This window comes from Protopterus annectens, chromosome 17.part0 (genome assembly GCF_019279795.1).
Source record: "Protopterus annectens isolate FY-2018-M chromosome 17.part0, PAN1.0, whole genome shotgun sequence".
Lineage (NCBI taxonomy): Eukaryota > Metazoa > Chordata > Ceratodontiformes > Protopteridae > Protopterus > Protopterus annectens.
Genome location: NC_056751.1, coordinates 339,916,135 through 339,942,179, shown reverse-complemented (window position 1 = coordinate 339,942,179; position 26,045 = coordinate 339,916,135). Strand labels below are relative to the sequence as shown.

Below are 26,045 nucleotides of genomic sequence, written 5' to 3'. Positions count from 1 at the left end.
ATGAGTATGGACACGCCTCCGCCTTTAGTCTTTCGGTCCAAGTTAGGTGGCCGAAAGGTGTGATATGAATTGTAGCCTGGTAATGCAAGAGTGCTCTCTGGAGCCTTGAACCAGGTCTCTGTCACTGCATAGGTGTCAATGTTCTCCATTCTGAGGTTTAGACTTCTAGCATTGAGTAGTATTACCCTCAGATTTTACTTGCTTGTACCTGTCACAGTTGTGAATTTGTCATTTGAACCTTGCCTAAAAAAGGCACTATAAGGGTGACGAGCCTTAGCCAGTATCCGGAAACCCAGTGGCGACAGATGCAGGCTATGTCTGGCAAAAAGTATCGTGGTCTGTTGATCATATCATCCCAGGCAGACCATTACTGGATCCCCTTAGAGTGACACCAGAAGCTTAGCCAATTGTTTGTCAGTCATTTTGGGTGATGGCAGGATTCTACTCAGGGATAGGGTCATACCTGCCTGGCCTACAAGATCTGAGAGCTTCCCCATGTCTCTTTTCATATAGTCCAGGGAGGTAAGGCTCAGGTCATTCACACCAACATGGACAATGACAGAGTCATATTTGTACTTGTTGTGGAGTGACCTGAGTGTGTGTGTTATGTGGTGGAGCCTGACAGCCGACAGTAACTTTCTCCTTGTTTAGCCTGGTGAGTAGGACATCAGTGCGCCTGACTATAGAGTCACATATGACTAGTATGTTGGGTATGTTGTTTTGCCTTATGGGCTGAGGTTGAGTGGCACACTAATTTTGTGGGTTGTGTGTCATTTGGGTAGTGTTGGGGGGTGTCTGCTGCTTGTGTTTCAGCTTTGGAGGTCTCTGTTGCTTGGGCAGATTTTTATTGAGAGTCCCCACAAATGTGGATGTATGTTTTGTGTTTCTTTGTGTGGGTTTTGGTGCTGTAGGTTTTGAAGGACTATGTGTTGAGTGAGGTGTGGTGCAAGTGTTTACCTTCTCCTCTTGACTGTCTAGTGCAGTCTTGGCTGGAGAGAGCTTGGTTTCCAGTTTGTTTACAGAAGTACATCTCTCGCAGCTTGTAGTGTTTGGTGGTAGGAGGAGAGCGTTGTCAGTGTGAAGCAGTTGCTGCATTGCCCCAAGATGCCCAGATTAATTAGGTGGACAGAAGAAAACACCGGGAGCTGACCCTTAGACATGCCTGGATAGGTGCTTATTAATTTAAGTACTAAAAACTGTTTTCCTCTTGACAAGTGAGGAAAGTTGAGTGCTGTAGTAATTTGTAGGTTATTTAGTGCTTACAAGTTCTGAGCACAAAGAAACAGTTTTGAGTGCTGAAACTAGAAAACTGGCTAGTTCTAAGGGAAAATTTGATGAGTACACTTTCTGGCACCGGCAATAGTTTAACCCTAGTTAAGCGGCGGTGCAAGATGTGCAAACACAGGTTTTTAAGGCAGAAAGTTGAAATGGATAGAAATCAACCCCAAATGGCCAATAAGGTACAATTTCAGAGCTGGAAACCACTCCTCTTGTGACAGATAGGCTGCTCAATGCTTACCACTCCCACTGATGAGCAGAAAGACTTCCCTCTACCACAGCAAGGTCTGGACAACTCAGAAACACAAAACAAAGTCCTGAAACCAGCAAATCTTGGATCCAGACTATTTTAGTGTAGGAAAAAGGTGGGAAATGAGCAAACGGATAGTATTGTTTTTTTTTGTTTGTTTTTTAAAGTGGAATTTAACAGAAAAATGCAATTTAATAGTAATTATGCACAGAAAAAGGCCATCACACTTGAGTGTGTAGCCTACAACAGTAAATCCAGTTTAATTTTTTTAATTTAAGCAGAAATAAATTGCACAAACAGTAAAACGATTTAAACAGTAAAATGCAACAGAAATATCAGCAGAACCACTATAAAATGGCTTTTAAAGTGCGGTTTGCAAAAATAATCAAGAGAAAGCCAAAAAGGTACTTATAATCAGCAAAAAGTCTCTCTTTCTCGTTTCTGATGCTGTAGTAGTCTGCACGATGCCCAAACAGGATCTGCTGAGCTAAAACAAGTGCAAACCCGCGCAAACATGGGTTTTAAAGGCAGCAAGTTGAGAGGGATAGAAATCAGCCCCAAACGGCCAATAAGGTACAATTTCGGAGCTGGAAACCACTCCTCTTCTGACAGTTGGCTGCTCATTACTTACCACTCCCACTGATAAGCAGAAAGACTTCCCTCTACCACAGCAAAGTCTGGACAATGGAGAAACCCAAAATAAAGTCCTGAACCCAGCAAATCTGGGATCCGGACTATTCTAGTATAGGAAAAAGGTGAGAAACGAGCAAACATTGCCCCTTACAGGCCTTGACAAATTTGGTTTCACTTTCTTTGGCCTCATCTAGTTTACCAGCCTTGGATTCTGGATCCAGTTCCAGACCTCCTGTATCACCCAACAGACTTGATTCACCCAGACATTTTGGGCCTAAAGTTGACCACATGGTTTCTCCATTTCCATTGATAGCCAGATTACCCAAGCTCTCCTCCCCTCCCCAGTATGCCACATCCTTTTGTCTTCCTACAAAGCTTCCACTAGAAAAAATTTACAAGAACAAATGGAAGAGGTTTGTATTTTGGGTGCAGCAGCAAGACATCGATCCCTTTTCAGCACCAGTACCTAAAATTCTTGGAAGTCCTGGCTTTAGTTTTTAATGATGGGGCTAGTTCCACCATGGTTAAAGTTCAGCTAGGTACCATTTCCAATTTCCATATTGAAGTTGATAATTCCACGTTGGCTTCTTCGTTTCTTTGTAAGGCAACCTTTCTACTCAAACTCCCTTTAAAGATCCTACTTCACCATGGAATCTGCATTTAATGTTATAGTCCCTGACTCAAAAAACATTTGAACTGGCTGCAAAATGTGATTTGAAATATTTGACTTAGAAAACTATATTCCTGATAGCCATAACATCAGCTAGGAGAGTTTCAGAATTTCAAGCTTTATCCTCTAAGTCTTATTTAATATTTCATGAGCCTAGGGTGTCCTTAAGAAAAAATCCTTCCTTTCTGCCTAAAGTGGTGTCAGGATCAAACACTAATCAATTTATTAACCTCCCTGTATTCTTTCCAAAATTTTCAAAAAAGGAGAATGCATTTCACATTTATTAGATGTCCACAGACGATTACTTTTGCATCTTCACAGATCAGATAGATTTAGAAAATCAGATCAATTATATGTATCCTTTTTGGAAATGAATTTGGAAGAACCAGTTACCAAAGTAACTTTGTCAAAATGGGTAACTGACTGCATCTCATTTGTTTATAAAAGTTTGGCCTGGCCTTACCAAACCCTTTAAGAGCCCATTCAACCAGGTCCATGGCAACTTCATCAGCCTTTTTATTCAGGTCTTCCATGGATGGTATTTGTGTGATTGCAATGTGAGCTACTCCTCATACCTTTGTTACTCATTACAAGTTGGATCTGATCTCTAGGGGAATAGCAACCTTTGGCTCAGCAGTACTCAGGAATGTCGTTCCTTAGAGTCTACCTGAGGTTGAGGTAGCTGAGGACTCTGTCCCAGATGTTGAGGAATGAATGAAAATTGACATCAGACAAAGAAGTTATGAATTCACTATGACATTCCATCTGTGTTGTCCTTTTTCATTCTTCCTCAACTCACCTCCCTCTAGCCCCCTGCCCTTTTCTCTTGATGATTTCTGGAAGAACAGAAAAATTTTACAGGAACTGAATTTCCTGTTTGTTTTGAGCTCCAGATAGTGACTTTATTTATAAAACCTTTAATTTCATTGGTATATGCAAAAAGGGACAGCAGACAAAATCCGAGGAAAGAGGGTGACTGCTTCATTGTGGGTAAGGGAGGAGCTCGAGGGCCTGTAGTATCTACGAGCTGTAAGAAAGCAGCCAAGTCAGATCAGGGGATCAGATCGGAACCCACATGTTGAGGAAGAATGAAAATGGACAACCCAGGTGGAATGTTAAGGTGAGTACATAACATTTTTCCTCTCCTGCTTAACCTATAAAAGGGAAAGCTCCGGAAAATTCCTCCAAAACCAGACCTCATCAGCCAACAGATAGGGCTACTCCTTCACCCCAGTCTTAGTGCTCTCACCCTGACCATTTGGATGATGGGATTTTAATCCTTACCAAACACAGGTGATTCGGATTCCACAAGAAGCCAGAAGACCTAACATCAGAAAGTCTTGCACTTTCAGCTGGAGCAGATTTTCCATCTGGTGCTTTAAACGCAAGTGCCAGCTCCTTTTAATGTAAACTCCCACAGTCCTACAGTACTTGTGTGATCTAATATTACACTTAGGGTTGTCCTGCTCTTCCTTTAAAACTTATTTATTGGCCATTAATGCTTAACTACCTTCGGAACCCCCCCTTATGTCCAAGACAGAGGTTAAACTTTTCTTAAGGTGAGATTTACACATGAACCCCCACTGAAACCTATTGCTTCTGTTTGGGTCCTTAACTTTGTTTTGTAAAAGCTAACTTTACCTCCTTGTGAGCCACCTGCCTCAAAGTTCTGCACTTGGAAAAAAGTGCTTCCCTTGGCATTAACTTCAGCTCACAGGGTTCCAAATTACAGGCTGTCATGGCCATTCCTCCTTTCCTCATCTTCCACAAAGATAAGGTAAGCCTCAGAACCAGTCCATACTTCTTGCCAAAAGTGAACAGTGAATTTATGCTCAACCAAGCAATTAACCTGCCTACCTTCTTCCCCGATCCCCAGAAGAGGGGAGAAAGAATAATGCACTCTTTAGACATTCACAGGTAGCTGAGGTTTTACTTGGTAAAACTAAGGACATCAGAAACACAAATCAATTGTTTCCTTCATGGAGTCCAGATTAGGCCAAACAATCTGTTTCCTCGTAGATCTCAAAGGCTATTTTCTTTTGATATACTTACCATTGAAAGACTCTTACTGCCCAAAAGCCCACTCCACTTGAGCAGTAGCATCCTCAGGTGCTTTCTGCAATGGTGTTGACTCCAAGTCCATTTTAGAAGCAGCCACCTAGTCTTCTGTTCACACTTTCACAAAACACAAGCTGGATTCTTTTTCTCAAGGTCCAGGACATTTTTTGTCTGGCTTCCATGATTCTTCCTATTCTAGTTCCTTTGAACTCTCTCATCCCCTAAAGGGCCCATCTCTATACCGGAAGAATGCAAAGTTTCTGTAATCACGGCTGCACAGGTAAAAAACACACACTCCAAAGCCAAGAACACAGCATCCATGGGACCTGGACAACATCCCAGGCTGCGTTCTACATGAACTGCAGAACGAACTGGCACCCCACCTAAGTACCGTGTTCAATCATAGCCTCAGCTCTGGCTTTGTGCCCACTGAATGGCGCACAGCAACAGTTATACCACTCCACAAAGGGGGAGCCACCACGGACTCCAGGAACTACTGCCCCATTAGCCTGACGAGCCTGGTTTGCAAGGTTATGGAACTTATCATCATGGGACTTATAAACAATGACATTGGTAATCTCCAATCTCTGTACCCTACCCAGTTCGGGTTTGTAAAAGGCAGATCATGTCTCCTAAACCTGATAGACTTATTTGAAGCGGTCACCAAAGCCGTAGATGAGGGTAAGGTGGTTCACACAGCCTATCTAGATCTCGCCAAGGCTTTCAACACCATCCCCCATTCTGGAATTATAGATAAACTCACTAAACTAGGTATAAATCCCTATGTCACAAGATGGGTTGCCAACTGGCTCACTGACAGAACCCACACTGTGAAAGTAGCAGACTCTAAATCCAACCTCAGACCAGTGACAAGTGGAGTACCACAGGGTTCAGTCCTAGGTCCTCTCCTGTTTAGCTTACTTCTCTGAAGTACAAGCTAACACAGAAGGTCTTTGGCTAACAAAGTTTGCAGAGGACTGCAAACTAGGAGCCATAATCAAACTTCCTAACGATGTGGACATCCTACAAAAGTGCCTCACTGAGACAGATGCCTGGTGTCAAAGCCATGGCCTTAAGCTCAATGCCAAATGCCAAAAAAGTGCATTGTCATCTCTTTTGGTAAAAACTCTGTACCCATGACCTACTACATAGGCGGTAGTCTACTTAACACCGAAAGTGTGATAAGAGACCTTGGGACACAGGTGGACAGTAGTTTCTCCTTTGATAATAACATCGCCACAGTAGTCAGGAAATCTTTGTACGTGGCGCACCTCATCACAAAAGGTTTCTCATCCAGGAAAAAGGAAGTCATTGTTCTGCTCTACTCATCACTCATTAGACCCATTATAGAATACAACGCCCCTTTTGGTATGTACCTCATAAGACATCTACAACAACTGGAAAGACCATAGAAATACCTCACAAAGAGGATTACCTGCCTCAAATGGATGCCCTACGCAGACAGTCTCAAACAACTCCAGCTTTACTCTGTCGCATATCACCTACTCAGAGGCGATCTCTGCCTGACATACAAAGCTATGTCAAACCAGAGCTGTTGGACATGCTCCACTTAAAGAAATCCCAATCTCTCTGAGCTTACACGCTCTAGGGACCTAAACCTTGTCACCACAATAAACAGAACATGCTGGAGGGATAGATTCCTGTCCCAGAGACTTTCCATACGCTGGAACAAACTACCTATCTATATCAAACAAAGCTCCTCATTAGCACTCTTCAAGAAAAATCTTGATGATTGGATGGCAGATAGGAAATTCACTCCGGGGATCACTTTTGTGGCTCTGCTTGACAGGGGACAGGAAAATAATTTTCTTGGGTGGCAAAAGCCAGGGTACCGTATGGCTGGGCTTATATAGGCCCTAGGGCTAATAGCCTATGACATTGGGGATGGTAGTTTGTAAGCAAACCAACCTCTTCTAGATTTCCAAGGTCATTTCTTTTTGTTCTTTTCATAGTAGGCAGTTGTCTGCTTCTGTGAGATCTCATTCTACTAGAGCAATGGCTTCCTCTGGGGATCTACTTGTCTTCAGTTCACACATTCGCAAAGCATTAGAAATTGGATGTTATTTCCAGGGCCAGGACAGGTTTTGCCATGTCTATCCTTCATGGGTTTGTGGAGGGCTCCTCCTTGCATTCCTCCTCCTTGCCTTCACTGTAGCTTTTGTATTCTCCCCGTGGTGATAAATGTAGCTCTCAACCGTCCATCTCCAAAATGAGGAACACTACCCTCAGAAAGTGGAACAAATGGGCAAAATGTGGAACACGTACTAACAGCTTCAGCTAGAAATTTCATTGGATGGTTAAAAACATGTGCTGGTTTTACTTACAAAAAGATCTTTTAATTAATTATTAATATGATTCTTTTCTATTTAACTGAGATATCAGTTAAAAAGATTTCCTAACATTCTGTGTGTAACAGACATTTTCAGTGTGGGAACAGAACTTTTTAAGACCCTAAATGAGGTACACTGATGAATACTGCAACAATGATATGGAAAGACGTGATACAGTTGTGCAAAAATCTTACCATAACAATAGATGTCCTTATTTTCACTGTTGCAGTATTCACTCCCTCTCTTCTACCTCCCTTTCTGTTTTTTTGCATAGGTAATATTTTTGTACTGGCTGAGAGAGTCCTCTCATTTTCTGTCTTTCCTTTTTCACTAACCACTCCAATTCAATAGCTCCAACGTTGGTTAAAATGTCTTTTTACTTACAAAAACGTTCTTGACAGATTCTGGTTATTTCTACTGGTGGCTTCAAGTACCTCTTAACTTCTTACCCAAGAAGTATAGACAAAGGCAGGGGGCAAAAGCCCCAGATCATGGACTGTTTTTAACTGTTACTCTAATTCACTTATAAAAACGTAATAGTAGAACAACAGGTTTTGCATCAACATGCATTTTCTGATTAATACGAAGACGTTTGAAGCTCTAACGTCTAGCATTACTGATTGACTGTAATCTTCAGTAATTTACAAGAAAATCAAAAAGTTTTATAAAGGACTGGACAGAAATATGAGGCAAAATCTGGAATCGTATGCATAAAAGGGACACCTGGGGGTTATATAGCTTCATGTTGTCATGCAGTTCTATCTTCACTGCATTTATCAGTGATTTTAATATTTTTTAGTTAGCTGCAATCACTTGAGGTTTGTTTAATGAATGTTCATCATGTACACATTGCCAGCCTTATGTATTTATTATGTAGGTAATGAGTATTTTATTAAATATGCATGACAGTGCTGTAAGGGTGTACATAAATTATATTCTGGGCAGTATTTGTTACTACACATCCAGGGGGATCATGTTTCACATTGTCACCATAAATGTTTTTAATTTAGTAAGAAAAATAGTTTATAGAGTGAGCTTTGGGAAGCTGACAAAAAAGTAACCAAACAGGAACGGTTTTAATAAGATGAACACTGATGGTAACAACATATTTATATTTAAATAGATGTCTTTACGATGTTCATAGATCCGTAATTTCATACGGATTCTCCTTATAAATATTTTATTAAGTTTTTTAGGTATTGTAGAATGATTATTTTATAAGGCAAAATTGTTATTGAATTGTTTTTTTTAATGTTTTTAGATTTTAAATGTTATGAACACATGATTGTCTATTGTTGTGATTGGTTATGCATTATTTTTAAATGCTGTGCATTTAAGCTGCATGTTAATGGTCTGAGGAAGCAGAACATATTCTGCTAAAGCTCTAACGTATTTGATTAATAAAAGTTTTTGTTAAATACGGAGTGATAGCTTTTTATACAGCCATGTTTGAAAGGGTTTTTTTGTTTGTTTATACGTAACCTGATTCCTCATGTGAGGTTTCAGAGTCTGAGTCCTTGTAATTCTTTTCCCAGATGTTTGTTTTTGGCTTAAGGTTCTGATGAAGAAGAGTCCATTAGTCCTGAGCCTCTTTTTGAGCAATTGTCTTTTGCAGACACTATAGCTGGAATGATGGAATACTTTAAATGTGATTCTTCTCAAGTGTCTGATAACTCAGAAAAGATATTATGAGATGCTTCAGGTAGACTCTCCTAAACCTTCTACAGTACCTGCTGTGTTGGCTACTTTTTTAGACACCTTTATAGCTACTTCTAAGTCTCATGATTCTCACCCTCCTGCTCCAAAGAAACCTGACAGGATCTATAAGGTTCTCAAGGATTGTCATTTCCTATTTGTGTCCTTCTGTTGACCCTGCTTCTAGTGTCAATCTTCTCTGACAAGCCACCTAAACTTTTGCCCTCTTCCAAGCTTTTGTCTTCAGGTAAGGATAGTAAGGCAATGGAGAGAATTAGTAAGAAGGTTTAGACTGCTTCCACTTTGGCTTTTTGGGCCACCAGTTACCAGACCCATATGACTAGATGTGCTCTAGCCTTGATTGCCCTGGCTTGTCAGATTATTTACGACCTCCCTGATTCTGAAGCAAAATTTTCTGCTCTGTTTTGGGTTTTACCTCCCAGATGTCTCGTCACACTATCAAGTGTAGCTATGATGCTGCTGATGCCTCTTCCAGAGCTGCTGCCTTTGTGCCTGTCATGAGATGTTATTCTTGGCTTTGCCTGCAGTCATTACCTGAAGACATTAAGGCCAAGTTGCTAGATGCTGCTTTGGATAATAAAAATCTCCTTGGCACTACTGCTCTGCTGCTATGTTTAAATCTCTTCAGGAAAAAGATGGTTTGCAGGACCTTAAACATATTTTTGTATCTCCTATCCCTAAGTTCCAGAGGAACTGTCTTACTAGGTCTGGTTTTGCTCTTAGGCAGCCTTGTCAGGCTACTAAAGGCAATAAAGATGGTAGGCAAGCTCCTCCTGCTAAGTCTTTTCAGTGTCATGTGGCTCAGATACCTCCTTTATTGGACAAGCCTGCTTCTCTTTGATGTTCCCCCTCCGCATGGCCAGGTTCGCTTCTCCCTTCTGACTTCCAAACTGGCATCTCATCACCTTGGATTCTTAGGTTCTGTCTATCATCAGTCAGGGTTACTTCATGGTGTGGAAGTCTCTCCCCCCTTTTTCAGGTATTCCCCAATCTCCTCTGGATCAATTTCCTAATTTCTCAGAAGTCCTTGGGTCCTTGGTGGACTAGGGAACTATTCAACCTGTCCCTCCGTCCCAAGTAGGAATAGGATTTTACTCCCGGATGTTCCTGATACCGCAAAAGGGAGGCACTTGGAGACCTGTTCTGGATCTCTCCTTGTTCAACATCTTTCTCAAGGTTCCTTCTTTTCAGATGTTTAGTCTTCAAACCCTGTTTCCTCTTGTAACACACCAGGCTTTTCTGGTGTCCTTGGATCTGAAGGATGCTTACTTTCATATTCCTATTCACTGTCTTTTCAAGAAGTTTTTATGGTTCTCTGTTTCTTCTTCTCATTTTCAGTTGTGCTTTGCCGTTTGGCCTCTACACTTGCTCCAAGGGTATTCACAAAATTCCTAGTTCCTGTGATTGCCTTTTGCAGGCTACAAGGCATTCAGATTTTTCCGTATCTAGATGACCTTTTGCTTCAGGTGCCTTCTCCCAGTTGCCTGTTACAGGATCTTGAGTTCACCGAATCTCTCCTCCATAGTCTGGGGTTCACTGTCAACTTTCAAAAGTCTGTCCTGATTCCCTGTTAGGATCATATGTATCTAGGTTGCAGGATTCAGACACTCCAAGTGTTGGCCTCTTTTCCACCTTCAAAACTTCTGTCCTTGACAGCTTTCAGTCTCTTCTTCCTCTTCCTGCTATTCCAGCCAAATAATTTCTTCGAGTCCTGGGATTCATAGCCTGTTGTATTCCAGTTTCTCCTCTTGCCAGACTGAAATCTGGAGGGTGACAATGCTGAAGCCAAACTAACTTGAGATACCACTGAAGCTTCTGCATTTGCAGAGTGCCTCTCTTTCCTTGTCTAAAGTGGAAATTCGAGTGGTGGATTCAGCAACTTTCCCTCAACCCAGGCCTGCCCTTTCAGCCTCCGGTTCCTTCTCAATAAATGTTCACGGAGTCTTCCGATATGGAGTGTGGGGGCAGGGGTTCCTGTGGTCACATGAAAGTTCAAGGTCTCTCTAGTATTCACTCCCTCCTTCCTCCCCAATTTTTCTTTTTGGTTTTGTTTTGTTTAGGCTTTCTTCCTGGCTGAGAGTCTAATGTGCTTAGCCGCCTTTGTCCTATGGAGACTGTTTTCTTCTGGGGCAGTTCAGTTCAGGGTAACTGCATTTGTTCATCACCTGTATGCCCTATGTCCTGAACAGGGAGCATACTTGTGACTTCGACACATAGAAGAGCTAAAGGTTTTGGTATTCTGGCCGGATATTGGGCTCTCCTTGGCAGGAGATCCCTAAGACGAAGAACACAGCAACAGTGAAGTGAAGGACATCTACTGTTATGGTGAGATTTTGCACAACTCTACTTTCTCAGAAGTAATTGTGAATAGATTCTTTAGATGATTGAGTTGTTTTTTTAACCATTGTCAGTTTCTGATTGCTAGATAACGCATGTGTTTTAACAATGTAAGCCCATTTTTTTCTTTATTTTTACCATTTTAAGTGAAAAATCCACATCACTGTAAACCAGTTTGAAAATGTGCAAAAAAAAAAAAAAAAAAGCCACCCAAGACATTACTCATTATGCCATTTGTAAAATTTTTAAAGTATCACTTTATTTTAATGTTTGTAATTGCATTTTTTTTAAACTAATTTTGATCAGTGGACAAATTTAAAGGGAGAACTCTTCAGCTGGTTTGATGTTCATCTTGTTACCCTGCTGCAGTCATCACACTAGGGTTATCCTGCCGTCAGGCGGTCCCGCAGTCGACCCGAATTCCAAAGTCTTGGTCCGGCGTCGGTTGCTGTCGCTTCTTCCCTGACGTCAGTGCACCAGGGGTATATAAGAGGCATCCAACACCATTTTCTTCAGTCTTTCTTGCCGCGCGGTGCCCGAAGCAGAAGCAGTTCGCAGGTGCCAGTCGGCCGACACCTGAGATTTTCGATTCGAATTTCAGTCCAAAGTCTTCAATAAAGCTAAGTACCCCATTTGGGAACCTTTTCTTGCCTCAGTCTGATGTCAGAAAAAGTTAACAATTGCATTTCTTGTGGGAAGCAAATACCTCATAAGGACTTCCATTCTTACTGTATTCCTTGCCTAGGCCCAGACCACGATGTCACAGGTTGTCGGTTTTGTGCTAGGTTTAATAAACGAACTATCACACGCCATTTTGACTTCGCACGCCATTACTTTGGTAGGAAATTTAATTATATCATGCCATCGGAGCAGCAGACGACTGGCATGCATAAAAAATGCAAGGATAAGGACAGGCAGCCTAGGAACAAGCCAGACTCTGCTGGGCCTGTCGCCGGTTCTCCGGTTTTCAGTGAGGCCCCTACGCAGCCCCTGACGACCGCAGAATTGAAACCCCAGACAGCTGCGGATTCTCAGGCGGAGTCTACTAGGCCGACGCAGCCATCTTCATTAGGCCCTTCTGACACCGGAGCCGAAGGAGACCCCGGTGCAGTGGAAACACCTTCGGCTGCAGAAGGTGTCTTCAGACCGACTACACTCACCATTAAATCTTATGCTAAGCTTAAAACTCCTTTAAAACCAAAAAAGACTGTACATCAGTCTACAGTTCAAGGCCCCATGCCTAAGAAACAGATGCTTAAGATGGCTGAAGATTTGATTACCCTAATTAGGGGTTCCCATCCCCCTCCAGATAAAAGACCAAGACAAGAGGAGGATTATGCTTCCTCTGACCAGGTTTCAGTTTCCTCAGATTCTACTGAGGAACAGGATTACACTTTTCCCCCTTATGAAGACTCTTTTTCCCTCAGCATCTCCCTCTGAAGACTACTCCTTTGGGGAAACTTTACATACCATGAGGGAACATTTCCACTGGGAAGGCCAGGACTACTCTGATTGTAAGAAAAGACTCCGAGAGTTCCTTTTACTATCCCAGCACAGACCACTTGCTATCCCTCCAGTTTTAGATATTGTGGATGATGTTTACTTGGAGTCTAGTCTAAATCCAGATTCTCTACCTCTTGCTCCAGCCAAACCAGACAGATACTACAGAGTACCTGACTCTCACAAATTCCTTTATAAAAGCCCTGTGGCTGACCCAGAAACAATTTCCCAGGGTCCCAAGGGGGCTAAAGCTTCTATGGCTAAAACTCCTGTGCCCTCTGAAAGGGATTCCAGAGCCCTAGATAGATGGGGAAAGAAAATATACACCTCAGCAACTCTGGCTGTGAGAGCATTAAATTGTCAGTTTCACATGCTGAAATATCAGCAATGCCTAATGTCTCAATTAAAACGAAAAAAGAGCACACATACCGAACAGTCTGAATTCAAGGAAATGCAGATCTGTTGCATGCAGCTGAACAGGTGGGCAAACATACTTTACAATGTGTATTTGATTCATTGGAAGCTTCCTGTAGAGCAGCTGTTACTGGGTCTGTCATACGTAGACATGCTTGGTTAAAAGAACAAACCCTACCTGATCATGTTAAAGCAAAATTATTGGAAGCACCTTTACAGCAGGATGTATTATTTGGTATCAAAGCAGAAGAAGTTTTAAAGAAAATGGAGGATAAGGCAAAGTCTATGCAGATGGTCAAGGATTTTTTACAGGTACAACCCCCTCGTTTCAGCAGAAATTGGCCAACAAAAAACTGGTCCTTTCCAGCTTCTGACAGATCACAGAGGGGCAAATACAGACGCCCAAGGGGCAGAGGTCAGTCACAAGGCCCTTACAAACCTCGCCAATGGGGTACTGTTACCCAGAAAGGAGGAGAAGACAGGCCCCAAGCTAGCAGAAGACAAACACAATGACTCGGTCCTCAAACTGCCAAGCAAATCTCTCCTGGCAGCTCCCTTGGGAGGAAAATTAGCATTTTTTGCAGACAACTGGCACATCATCACAAAAGACAAATGGGTCCTAAACATTGTCTCACAAGGATACAGATTCCACTTTCATACCTTGCCAAGGATAAAAGGAATGCCAAACCTGCCACCAAATCAGTGGGCAGAGGCACAAAAACAAATTACAGCTCTCATGGACATGAGAGCCATTTAACAGGTACCTACACAGGAGCAAGGACAAGGATTTTACTCAAGACTCTTTCTAGTCCCAAGAAAAGACAAAGCATGGAGACCCATTCTGGATCTTTCAATTCTGAACACCTATCTGCAAGTACCAAAATTCAAGATGCTAACACTACAGCAGCTTCTTCCCATGCTGGGCAAGAATGCTTGGCTAGTAACGTTGGACCTCAAGGAGGCATACCTTCATGTCCCTATCAGACAAAATTGCAGAAGATACCTCCACTTCATTGCAGGTTCAATGCATTATCAATTCTCTGCACTGCCCTTTGGCTTATCTACTGCACCCAGGGTCTTCACAAAATGCCTGGCACCAGTAATTGCATACTGCAGACAAAGAGGAAATCAAATATACCCATACCTGGACGACTGCCTTATTCAAGCAGAAAGCAAGGACATTCTTTTAAAGCATCTGGCATTTGTCAAGCACCTTCTAAGTTGCCTAGGGTACACAGTAAACGAAAAGAAATCAAAACTAGTGCCCTCACAAAACATAATATTCCTGGGTGCCAGCTTGAATACAACGGCCCAGATGGCTTATCTCATGCCAGACAAGCAACAACAGCTGACTCAATATTTCAAAATAATGGCAACAAAGACCCAACTCCCTGCAAGAAAAATTCTGCAGGCCTTGGGATTCATGGCATCTTGCATACTACTACTACCATTTGCAAAACTGCATATGAGAAAATTACAATGGTACCTGAAAAGCGTATGGACTCGGCACAGCCACAGCTTGGAAACAATGATACCACTCATTCCCTGCCTCCAACAGGAGTTTCTATGATGGGCACAGGCATGTCACCTCAACAAGGGTCAGCCTTTCACCTTACCCACAGCCAGGCAAACTATGACAACAGATGCATCGGACTATGCCTGGGGAGCACACATGGCAGGACAGTGCATTCAGGGCAAATGGACTACAGATCAAAGGCATCTGCATATCAATCAAAAAGAAATGCTAGCAGTACAGAATGCCCTAACAGCTTTCAAGGACCTCTTACACCCAGGACAACTAATAATAAAGACGGACAATACCACAGTAATGTGGTACATAAACAAGCAAGGTGCACACATTCCTACCCTCTATGCAGGCAAGCAATGACCTTGTGGAACACGGCACTGTCTTACCAGGTTCAATTACAAGCACAATTCCTGCCAGGAAAGAAAAACACATTGGCAGACGACCTAAGCAGAAACATCATGGATCCACACGAATGGAAACTAGATCCACAAGTATTTGCAATGATAGCTCAAAAATGGGGATGCCCAGACATAGATCTGTTTGTCAGCCCCCAAAACTACCAACTTCAAAAATTTTGCACAAGGACATTCCATCCACAAGCTTGGAAAGTGGACGTACTCATTGCACCAGACTGGCCACGCCAGCATTGGTATCCAATTCTAAGGAACATGGCCCACGGCCCACCATGGATTTTACCACAAATTCCTCACCTGCTCACCCAGCGAGACAGTCAGATTCTACACAGCCAGCTCAAGACTTTAAACCTGGCTGCATGGCAAATTACCTAAACAACCAGCCATCACCTCTATCCATAGCTGTTATGGATGTCATTCTGGAGGCCAGGAGGCCCAGCACCAGGAAAACCTATTCAGACAAATGGAAAAAAATGTTGCACCTTGAACCAGGCTAAAGGCCAAAATTCCCTTGGTCCAAACATTCCTCAGATTCTACAATATTTAACTGAGATGTTGCACAAAGGACTTTCCTTTTCATCTGTTAAGATCCACGCCTCAGCAATTTCAGCTCATTACAACAGGGATCTCAACTTTGTTCTGGAAAATCTTACACTGCCGCCCTTTGAACCAGCTTTTTCAGCTGATTTAAAATTTCTTTCATGGAAAACTGCCCTGCTACTAGCAATAACCTCAGCTAGAAGTGTCTCAGAGCTACAGGCACTAATGGCAGTGGAGCCTTTCCTCTTTTTTCATCAAGACAGAGTATCTCTATGAACTAACCCTTCCTTTATGCCAAAGGTGGTATCCAGTGTAGCCCTAAACCAAACCATTCATTTGTCCACCTTTTTCCCAAATCCGCAGAACAAAGGAGAAAGACTCCTGCATTCTTTGGACATTCACAGGCAATTATGTTACTACGTGGATAAAACTAAGGCTTTTAGAAAAATCTGACCAGCTCTTTGTAGCCTATGCTGCAGGATCACAAGGAAAAGCTATCTCATAACAGACCATTTCTAAATGGATAGGGCATTGCATACGTTTCTGCTACACGCATCATGGGAAACAGGTACCTGTTAACATTGGGTCCCACTCCACCAGGGCTACAGCTACATCAGCAGCCTTTCTCAGGGGAGTGCCAACCAAGGATTTTCTGGAAGCTGCAACCTGGAGTTCAGTGCACACCTTCACCAAACACTATCACTTACCTCTATATTCTAAGACTAGAGCTGGTTTTGCCACTGCAGTTTTGCAGGGCCTACTAGCTTCTTCTAACCCTGTTTAACTCCACTACCCATCCTTAGCTTTGGGATTCAACCCAAGTGTGATGACTGCAGCAGGGTAACACAATGAACACAGTACAGTTTTGTACCTACCATAAATGTAGATGTTCGAGTGTTCACCCTGCTGCAGGCCAGGTTACCCTCCCTCCATCCCCTCTGAACTAGCTGAACTTATCTATACCACTCTTATCCTATACAACCTCTGTGGTGTATTTGCTTGTGCCTGAAGGTATTGTTTTATTTACATATATATATATATATATATATATATATATATAGCCTACCTATTGGGGACACCTGACATCTGGGGCAAGAAAAACTGAAGAAAATGACATTGGTTGCCTCTTATATATCCCTGGCACACTGACGTCAGGGAAGAAGCGACAGCAACCGACGCCGGACCAAGACTTTGGAATTCGGGCCGACTGCGGGACCACCTGACGGCAGGATAACCCTAGTGTGATGACTGCAGCAGGGTGAACACTCGAACATCTACATTTATGGTAGGTACAAAACTGTATTTTTCTTTGTTCAATGGTTTTGAGCCTTATTCCAGAAGAGTTGTAAGAAATATTTTCATGGTGAGAAGTAGCTACTTGATTAGCTAAAATGTGATCAGTGGTATATCTGGACAGTAATAGAAGTGTTTGTTTTTATGATGTTCATCGTGTTTCACTGTTGCAGTCATTACACTTGGGTCATCCTGCTGTCAGGCTACCCGCAGTCGGCCTGAATTCCAAAGTCTAGGTCAGACGTCGGTTGCTGTCGCCTCTTCCCTGACGTCAATGCGCCAGGGGTATAAAAGATGCAGCCAACGCCATTTTCTTCAGTCTTTCTTGCCGCGTGGTGCCCGAAGCAAAAGCACTTCGCAAGTGCCGGTCAGCCGACTCCTGAGATTTTCAAAAATGAATTTCCGATCCGAAGTCTTCATTAAAGCTAAGTACCCCGTTGAGGAAACTTTTTTCTTGCTCCAGTCCGATGTCAGAAAAAAGTTAACAATTGTATTTCTTGTGGGAAGCAAATACCTCATAAGGATTTTCATTCTTACTGTATTCCTTGCCTAGGCCCTGATCACAACATTGCTAGCTGTCGGTTTTGTGCTAGATTTAACCAACGCACTATTAAGCGTCAGTACGATTTTACCTTTCATTACTTTGGCCGAAGATTCAATTATATAATGCGTCGGAACAACTGACTACCGGAGTTTATAAAAAGTGCAAGGAAAAAGAAAAGGGCAGGCATCCGAGGTCCAAAACCAACGAGGCTTCCGCTAAGCCAGTCGCAGGTTCTCAGTGACATGCTTACGCAGCCCCTGGCGCCGCTACCTCAGAGCCACAGGCCACTGACGACTCCCACGTGGAGCCAGCTAGGCCTCTGGATACTCAAGGTATTGGACACTCGGAAACTATTCCCTCAGATGGGTCCAGAGCCGTTGAGCAGGCATCAGCTTCTGAGGGTGTTTTCAGACCTACACAGTTATATGTAAAGCCTACTTCAGCTTCCAAAGCAAAGACTAAAGCAGTTCTAAAGACAAAGAAACAAGTACAGCATTCTCCTAGACAGACTTACCATGCCTAAAAAACAGATGCTCAAAATGGCCGAAGACCTAATTACCTTGATCAGGGGTTCCCATCCCCCTCCTGACAAGAGACCTAGGCAAGCGACAGAATATGAATCTTCAGATCAGGTTTCCATTTCCTCTGACTCCTCTTCTGAACAGGAATACTCTCTTCCTCCTTACGAGGATTCTGATGCTGAAGAATCTATCCCTTCAGCCTCACCGCCTGAGGATTAATCTTTTGGGGAAACCCTGCATACCATGAGGGAGCACTTCCACTTGGAGAGCCAAGACTACTCAGAATCTAAGAAACGGCTTAGAGATTTTCTTTTACTACCTTAGCACAGGCCTTTGGCTATTCCTCCTGTGTTAGACATTGTAGATGATGTATTTTCAGAGTCCGGGCTTTGTCCTGACTCCTTACCCCCTGCCCCTGTTAAACCAGACTGATACTACAGGGTTCCAGATTCACATAAATTTCTTTATAAAAATCCTGATGCTGACCCAGAAACTATTTCTCAGGGTCCCAAAGGGGTCAAGGCTTCTACTGCAAAAAACCCTATCCCCTCTGATAGAGATTCAATGGCCCAGATGGCTTATCTCACGCCAGACAAAGGCAACTGACTTCTTACTTCAAAATGTTGGCAATGGGGAAAAAAGGTTTACACTTATGCTACTTTGGCTGTGAGGGCTTTAAATTGTCAATTTCATGTGCTTAAATATCAGCAATACTTAATGTCACTGCTAAAACAGAAAATGATGTCAAATTCTGATTGTGCAGAAAATAAGGAAATGCAGGATTTTTTGCATGCAACTGAACAAGTGGGAAAGCATACATTGCAATGTGGTTTTAATTCTCTGGAGGCCTCTTGCAGGGCTGCAGTTACGGGTTCTGTCATTAGGAGGCATGCTTGGTTAAAGGAACAGAATCTGCCTGATCATGTCAAAGCAAAATTATTAGATGCTCCATTACAGCATGATACTTTATTTGGTGTTAAAGCAGAGGAGGTTTTGAAGAAAATGGAGGACAAAGCGAAATCTATGCAAGCAGTAAAGGATTTCTTACAGGTACAGCCACCCAGATTTAGCAGGAACTAGCCTATAAAGGATTGGTCCTTTCCAGTGTCAGACAGGCAAAGCCGGCCTTAGGCATAGGCCAACTAGGCAGCCGCCTAGGGTGCTGCTATAGATGGGATGTTTTTCCAGTATTTATTTGGTGTAGGTAGACCAAGATGGGGCACCAGGTGGTGTGGTAGGGGACGCTGTGGAGCTCTTTTGCCTAGGGAACCAGCTGACCTAAGGCCGCTCCTGCAGACAGGCCACAAAGAGGCAGATACAGATGCCCCAGAGGCAGAATCCAGCCCCAGGGCTCATACAGACCTAAACAGTGGGGCGCTTCTACCTCCAAAAGTGGAAAAGACAAATCACAGCCATACAGGAAACAGTCCCAATGACTTTCCTCTGCCAGCACCAAGCACTTATCCTTTGGCAGCCCCCTTAGGGGGAAAACTAGCACTTTTTTCTCAAAATTGGCACATGATCACCCAGGACAAATGGGTCTTGAATATAGTGTCCCAGGGCTACAGGTTCCACTTTCACACCCTGCCAAGGGCAAAAGGTATGCCAGACCTGCCACACAGTCAATGGGCAGAGGCACAAAAACAAGTTTCATCCCTCATGGACATGAGGGCCATTCAGCAAGTACCACAGCAAGAGCAGAGACAAGGATTTTACTCAAGACTTTTCTTGGTACCCAGAAAAGACAAAGCCTGGAGACCAATACTGGACCTGTCTATTCTAAATACATTTCTGGACATTCCAAAATTCAAAATGTTGACTCTGCAGCAGCTTCTGCCCATGCTGGGCAAGAAGGCTTGTTTTGTAACTTTGGACCTAAAAGAGGCATACCTGCATATTCCAATCAGACAATCTTGCAGAAGATACCTCATATTCATAGCTGGCTCAATGCACTACCAATTCTCTGCACTGCCCTTTGGCTTATCTACTGCGCCCAGGGTCTTCACAAAATGCCTGGCACCAGTAATTGCAGTTTGCAGACAAAGAGGAATTCAAATATATCCTTACTTGGATGGTTGCCTTATTCAAGCAGAGAACAAGGACATTCTACTAAAGCATCTGGCGTTTGTAAAAAGATTACTAATTTGCCTAGGGTACACAGTAAACGAAAATAAATCAAAACTAGTGCCCTCTCAAGAGATAATATTCCTGGCTGCAAGCTTAAATACAACTGCCCAGATGGCTTATCTCACGCCAGACAAACAAAGGCAACTGACTTCTTACTTCAAAATGTTGGCAACAAAGACCCACTTACCTGCAAGAAAAATTCTGCAGGCTTTGGGCTTCATGGCATCCTGCATTCTGCTAATTCCATATGCCAGACTTGCATATGAGGAAACTACAATGGTATCTAAAAAGTGTTTGGACTCAACATTGTCACAGCCTGGAAACATTAATTACCCTCATTCCTTGCCTGCAACAGGAGTTTCGATGGTGGGCACAGGCCTGTCACCACAACAAGGGACAGCCATTCACCCTACCCACATCCAGGCAGTCAATAACAACAGATGCTTCAGATTATGCCTGGGAGGCCCCCATGGCAGGAAAATGTATTCAGGGCACATGGCCCACAAACCAAAGGCATCTTCATATCAATCAAAAAGAGATGCTAGCTGTTCAGAATGCCCTGACAGCTTTCAAGGATCTACTCCATCCAGGACAACTACTGATAAGGACGGACGGACAATACTACAGTCATGTGGTACATAAACAAACAGGGAGGCACTCATTCTTACCCCCTCTGAAGACAAACCATGACTTTGTGGAACACAGCATTGACTTATCAAGTACACCTGCAAGCACAATTCCTGCCAGGAAAGAAAAATACTCTGGCAGACGAACTAAGCAGAAACCTCACGGATCCCCATGAGTGGAAACTGGATCCACAAGTCTTCAGCATGATAATAAAGAAATGGGGATGCCGAGACATAGATCTATTTGCCTCCCCTCACAACTGGCAACTAAAAAGATTCTGCACAAGGACTTAATCACAAGCAAGCATGGAAAGTGGATGCTCTATCATTCAGCTGGAAAACCCTAACAGTATATGCCTTTCCTCCTCTGCCTGTCCCTCCCCAAGGTACTCCTAAAGGCCAGACAAGAGAAGCCAAAAATGATTCTGATTGCTCCAGACTGGCCCCGCCAGCACTGGTACCCAATCCTAAAGAGCTTATCCCAAGGCCCAGCCTGGACATCACCTCTAATTCCTCATTTACTGACCCAACAAAACAATCAGATCCTGCACAGCCAACTCAGAACCCTAAATCTGGCAGCGTGGCGGATAATGTAGCCATTCAGAACACACCTCTATCTAAAGCAGTGATGGACGTTATTTTGAAGGCCAGGAGGCCCAGTACCAGAAAATCTTGTGCAGAAAAATGGAAAAGATTCCGTGCTTGGAACCAGGCACAAGGAATTGACACGTTTGTACCAAATATTCCTCAGATTTTACAATACCTAACTGAGATGCTTGACAAAGGCCTATCCTTTTCATCAATTAAAATCCATGCCTCTGCCATTTCATCTCATTACAATACGGAACTACCAATTTTTTCACATCCGTTGCTAAGACAGTACCTCAGAGGGGCCAAAAACATAAGACCTCCAAGGAGAGCACCAATACCTGCACGGGACCTCAATTATGTCTTGGAAAAACTCACACTGCCACCTTTTGAACCAGCCAATATAGCTGAATAAAAGTTCTTATCTTGGAAAACAACACTGCTCCTAGCAATAACCTCTGCAAGACGAGTCTCAGAGTTTCAGGCACTCATGGCTGTGGAACCTTTTATCATTTTCCATCCAGACAGGGTTTCTCTGAGGATGAACCCGACATTTATGCCTATGGTTATGTCCAGTGTGGCCCTTAACCAAACCATTCATTTGCCTACCTTTTATCCAAACCCACAGAATAACGGTGAGAGATTCCTGCATTCTTTGGACATACACAGACAGCTACGCTTCTACTTGGACAGAACTAAAGCTTTCAGAAAGACTGAGCAACTCTTAGTAGCATATGCTGCAGGATCACAAGGGAAGGCTATCTCAAAGCAGACTATTTCAAAATGGATAGGCCACTGCATTCGTTTCTGCTATTCACAACATGGCAAATCAGTGCCTAAGGGCATTAGGCCACACTCAACCAAAGCAGCAGTCACTTCAGCAGCCTTCCTCCGAGGAGAACCAACCAAAGACATTTTAGAGGCTGCAAGTTGGAGTTCAGTGCACACTTTTACCAAGCACTACCACTTACCTCTCTACTCTAAATCCAGAGCAGGCTTTGCCACTGCAGTTCTGCAGGGTCTTATAGCCTCTGCTAATCCTATTTAGACCCAGCCACCTAACCTCAGCTTTGGGATTCAACCCAAGTGTAATGACTGCAACAGTGAAACACGATGAACATAGTACAGTTGTGTACCTACCTTAAATGTAGATGTTCGAGTGTATTCACTGTTGCAGTCCAGGTTACCCACCCACCATCCCCCTTTTCTTTGCTGGGACTTATCTGTACTTCTCTATCCTATACAACCTATGTGGTGTATTTGCTTGTAGATGAAGGAAATGTTTATTTTAGTGCATGCATCCTTATTGGCATAATTTTCAGCCTACCAGTTTGGGGGCACCTGACATCTGGGGCAAGAAAAACTGAAGAAAATGGCGTTGGCTGCATCTTTTATACCCCTGGCGCACTGATGTCAGGGAAGAGGTAACAACAACCGACGCCAGACCTAGACTTTGGAATTCAGGCCGACTGCGGGTAGCCTGCCAGCAAGATAACCCAAGTGTAATGACTGCAACAGTGAATACACTCGAACATCTACATTTATGGTAGGTGCACAACTGTACTTTATGGTTATATCACCTAGCATTTGATTAATGTCAAAAGGCATCCCATTTTAGAAATAGCTATTCATTAAATCAATTGTCTGCAATTCTAGTAAAGCACTAGCATATGCAGCACTAAATGCCATTTCTGTTCATTTTTCGTGTTTGACAAGTCATAAGAAAATAGACAAAGTTAAGTTGCTGTTCCATTCTGAATCAGAAAATGTAGTAGCATGCCAGGTCTTACAAAAATTACATTTGAATACGTTTTCAAGTGCAGGTAAAACAATGGCAAAAACTGCAGCCTTTTTTGCACTGTTTGATATCAGTGGAGTCCAGCGAGTCTTCATCACTTAGGTCTACAGTTTACTTCTTAGTTTTATGTAACCGTGTTGCTTTTTTATGGTGATGTTTTAGTTTAAGGTGCAAAAAATATTTTTTGATTCTACTTGTACATTAAAAATAATTTTATGATTATGTTTTCCCACTGTTACATATGCACTGTATTTATACATTTTTCTCCTTGTTTTCTGCCTTACCATTTGTAGGATCATCAGCCTTTTGCTAATGCTCACGAGGTCCTGTCCCGGTCCAGAGCCCGTGCCAATGTGTTGAACAAAGTAGAGTATGCTCAGCAACGCTGGAGGCTGCAAGTCCAAGAGCAGCGCAAGTCAGTGTTTGATCGTCATGTGGTGCTAAGTTAGTCATGGAATTTCACTGTTCTGAAGAATTATCACCACTGGATGGAAGTAGTTAACAAGCTTACATATGTGCACAGGAGTATATTGCACATTAAAATATAAGTTGATCTTCTGACTGTATGTATAATGAAAGCATGATGGTGAAAACGTGCTAGGAGCTTTGAAATGCAAATTGGTATTGATACTCAAAGACGACAAAAATTTCCTACATGTCAATGTCTTTATTTAAGAAGCTGGATGGTTCCTTGAAATATGATTCACTGATCACTTTTGATCAAATTATTTCTGGTATAAAATCTTATGAGAGTGTTTTAGCCACATTTCACATATAAGAAAATATAATGTCCTGCCATAAATATCTGTAGGAAACATTCATGCTGGCAGTTCAAACAGACATGTTCATCAAATATTGATTTGGTGAGTTGTGCTTCATGGAGTTGCTCCTAACCACTTTCAGTTTAAGAATATTTGTATTTCTGTTAACTCTAATGATTATATGCATCTGCTGCATATGTGTATGTTAAAATGTAATTGACTTTTTTCTATTTTATTGTCATGATATAGAACTGCAGCTCTTATAAGTTTTCATAAGTGATAAATTTTATAAGGTAGTACATTTAGATTGTGGATGGAATCCAAACTGAACAGTGTACATTAATCTGTTCACAAGTACTACTCCGAAATATATTGATATTGTACACATTGTCTGTCTTCTGTTACATGCTTATTCCTTTTTAACTACTGCAGTGCACTTCAGTTTAACCAGTATTCTCTATATTTTTCCATTGGCTGCAAACAGTTTATTAATCAGTGCATTTCCGCACTGATTAATTGCAAAGTTATATGTGCGGTCTCTGCCGAAACATTCCCAAAGTTTTCATTGCTTTCTTCATTTAAATAATGTTAAAAAGAGATTTTTGGCAACATTGTCAATGTGAACATGTGATAGTTCAGAATCTTAAGTGGTTAACATAGTATGGCTATTATAAGACCATATTCAAAGAATTTAGTAGACTTCAAGTTATTTTGTGTATTCACATACAGTAAACAGCTTCTCACATGACCAGGAAGTAGCTGTTAATGGTTATAGTATTGTGATCATTGCCTAACAGTCAAGGTAATAGATTTAAAGTAGATCATAATATAGCTCATTCTTCATAGCTCAGAAATAGTTTATATGCATGTCAGTGCCATTAATGTGACTGAAAGAGGGCACTAGTTCCTTGGTAATGCATCTCAGCACCTGAGATTTCATAAACTATAACTGCAGTAGTGATTTGATTTTAGTTTAATTTAAAAAAAAATATGTAACACTAGGACTACCTGACGAGGAAATTAATGTGTTGGTTAACTTACACATGTATGCATTGTCTTTGCTGGACCACAAAAGTTCTCACACTAGTATCTGCAGTATATGCACATTTTAATTGCTCTGTCTTAAAATATCTGCTGTGAAATGATTTCTGATTTTGCTTCAGTGAATAAAAGAATTTGAGTTCTCAAACCACTGGCTTTGTTATTTTTCAGATTTAATTTGGCAAGAGGAGCTGATAATGCAGTAATTTATGTATGCATGTATTTATTTATTAAACACAATAGTAATTTACTAGCAGGCTGTGTTCCTTAGGGAGAGGGTAAAAAGTTTCAAAATGTGTGTGCAATGAAAAAAGAAAAAGAAAAATGAGAGCTTGACAAAGGATGTCAGGGATTCAGAAAACACAGCACCTTAAAGGAATATAGTCCCCATTCACACACATTACTAGATAGCTTAAATTTGAATCTTGTACTTTATCTTCACAGTATCTGCTAACTATCAGCCCTTCTGTGACTGATTGGCACATTTGTTTCCCCGTAGAGTGAGAGCCCATCGTCAAGGTAGCCATTAGGATATTTCTGAATGTGTTCTAATCTCCTTCTTGCCACTGCCAGTCAACAGATTTGTCAAGTAGTCCAGGCCTCTGTACATGCTCACTACTACTCATTTTTTGCAGTGGCTACAGGAAGGTGCTGCTTGGCATGTACATCCTCATTGTTTAGCTTTTGTTGCTGCAGTACCTCTCTGCTCTGGTAATGCATGCAGTTGTGCATCCCTTTCCCAGAATGGGAGACTTTGCCATCCTTGTCAGACATTGCCATCCTTTCTTATCTGGCTTCTCAAGTGCCCAGGCTACCATTCAGGTTTGGGTTGGCTGGGTTGTAGTTATAGCTTCATCTTTCTATGCTTTAAAAGTGAGTTTAGAATACTGACATTTTAGTGTGAGGCATATTTTGGTTCAACTTGTTTTTGCTGCTCCAAAGAGGGAAGGTGTGTCCATTATGTTCTTTCAGCCATTAAGCTTTTATTTGATTGATTTTAGCAAAGCAGTCATTTAGAAAGGATTTCTGAAAGCAAAACATGAGGAAGTATGTAAGAA

At 42.3% G+C, this 26,045-nt stretch overlaps 1 protein-coding gene across 2 annotated transcripts in view; it reads left to right on the top strand.

The window, feature by feature from the left end:
- Nucleotides 1-25,135, top strand: part of TMEM9B (TMEM9 domain family member B) — a 1,126,816-nt gene extending 1,101,681 nt beyond the window's left edge. For both annotated transcript variants that reach the window (XM_044059364.1, XM_044059367.1), the window contains exon 5: nucleotides 23,479-25,135. In XM_044059364.1, the coding sequence (XP_043915299.1) occupies nucleotides 23,479-23,634 (156 nt within the window). In that variant the 3' untranslated portion in view covers nucleotides 23,635-25,135. The remainder of the gene's footprint in view (nucleotides 1-23,478) is intronic.
- The last annotated feature ends 910 nt before the right edge of the window (nucleotides 25,136-26,045 follow it).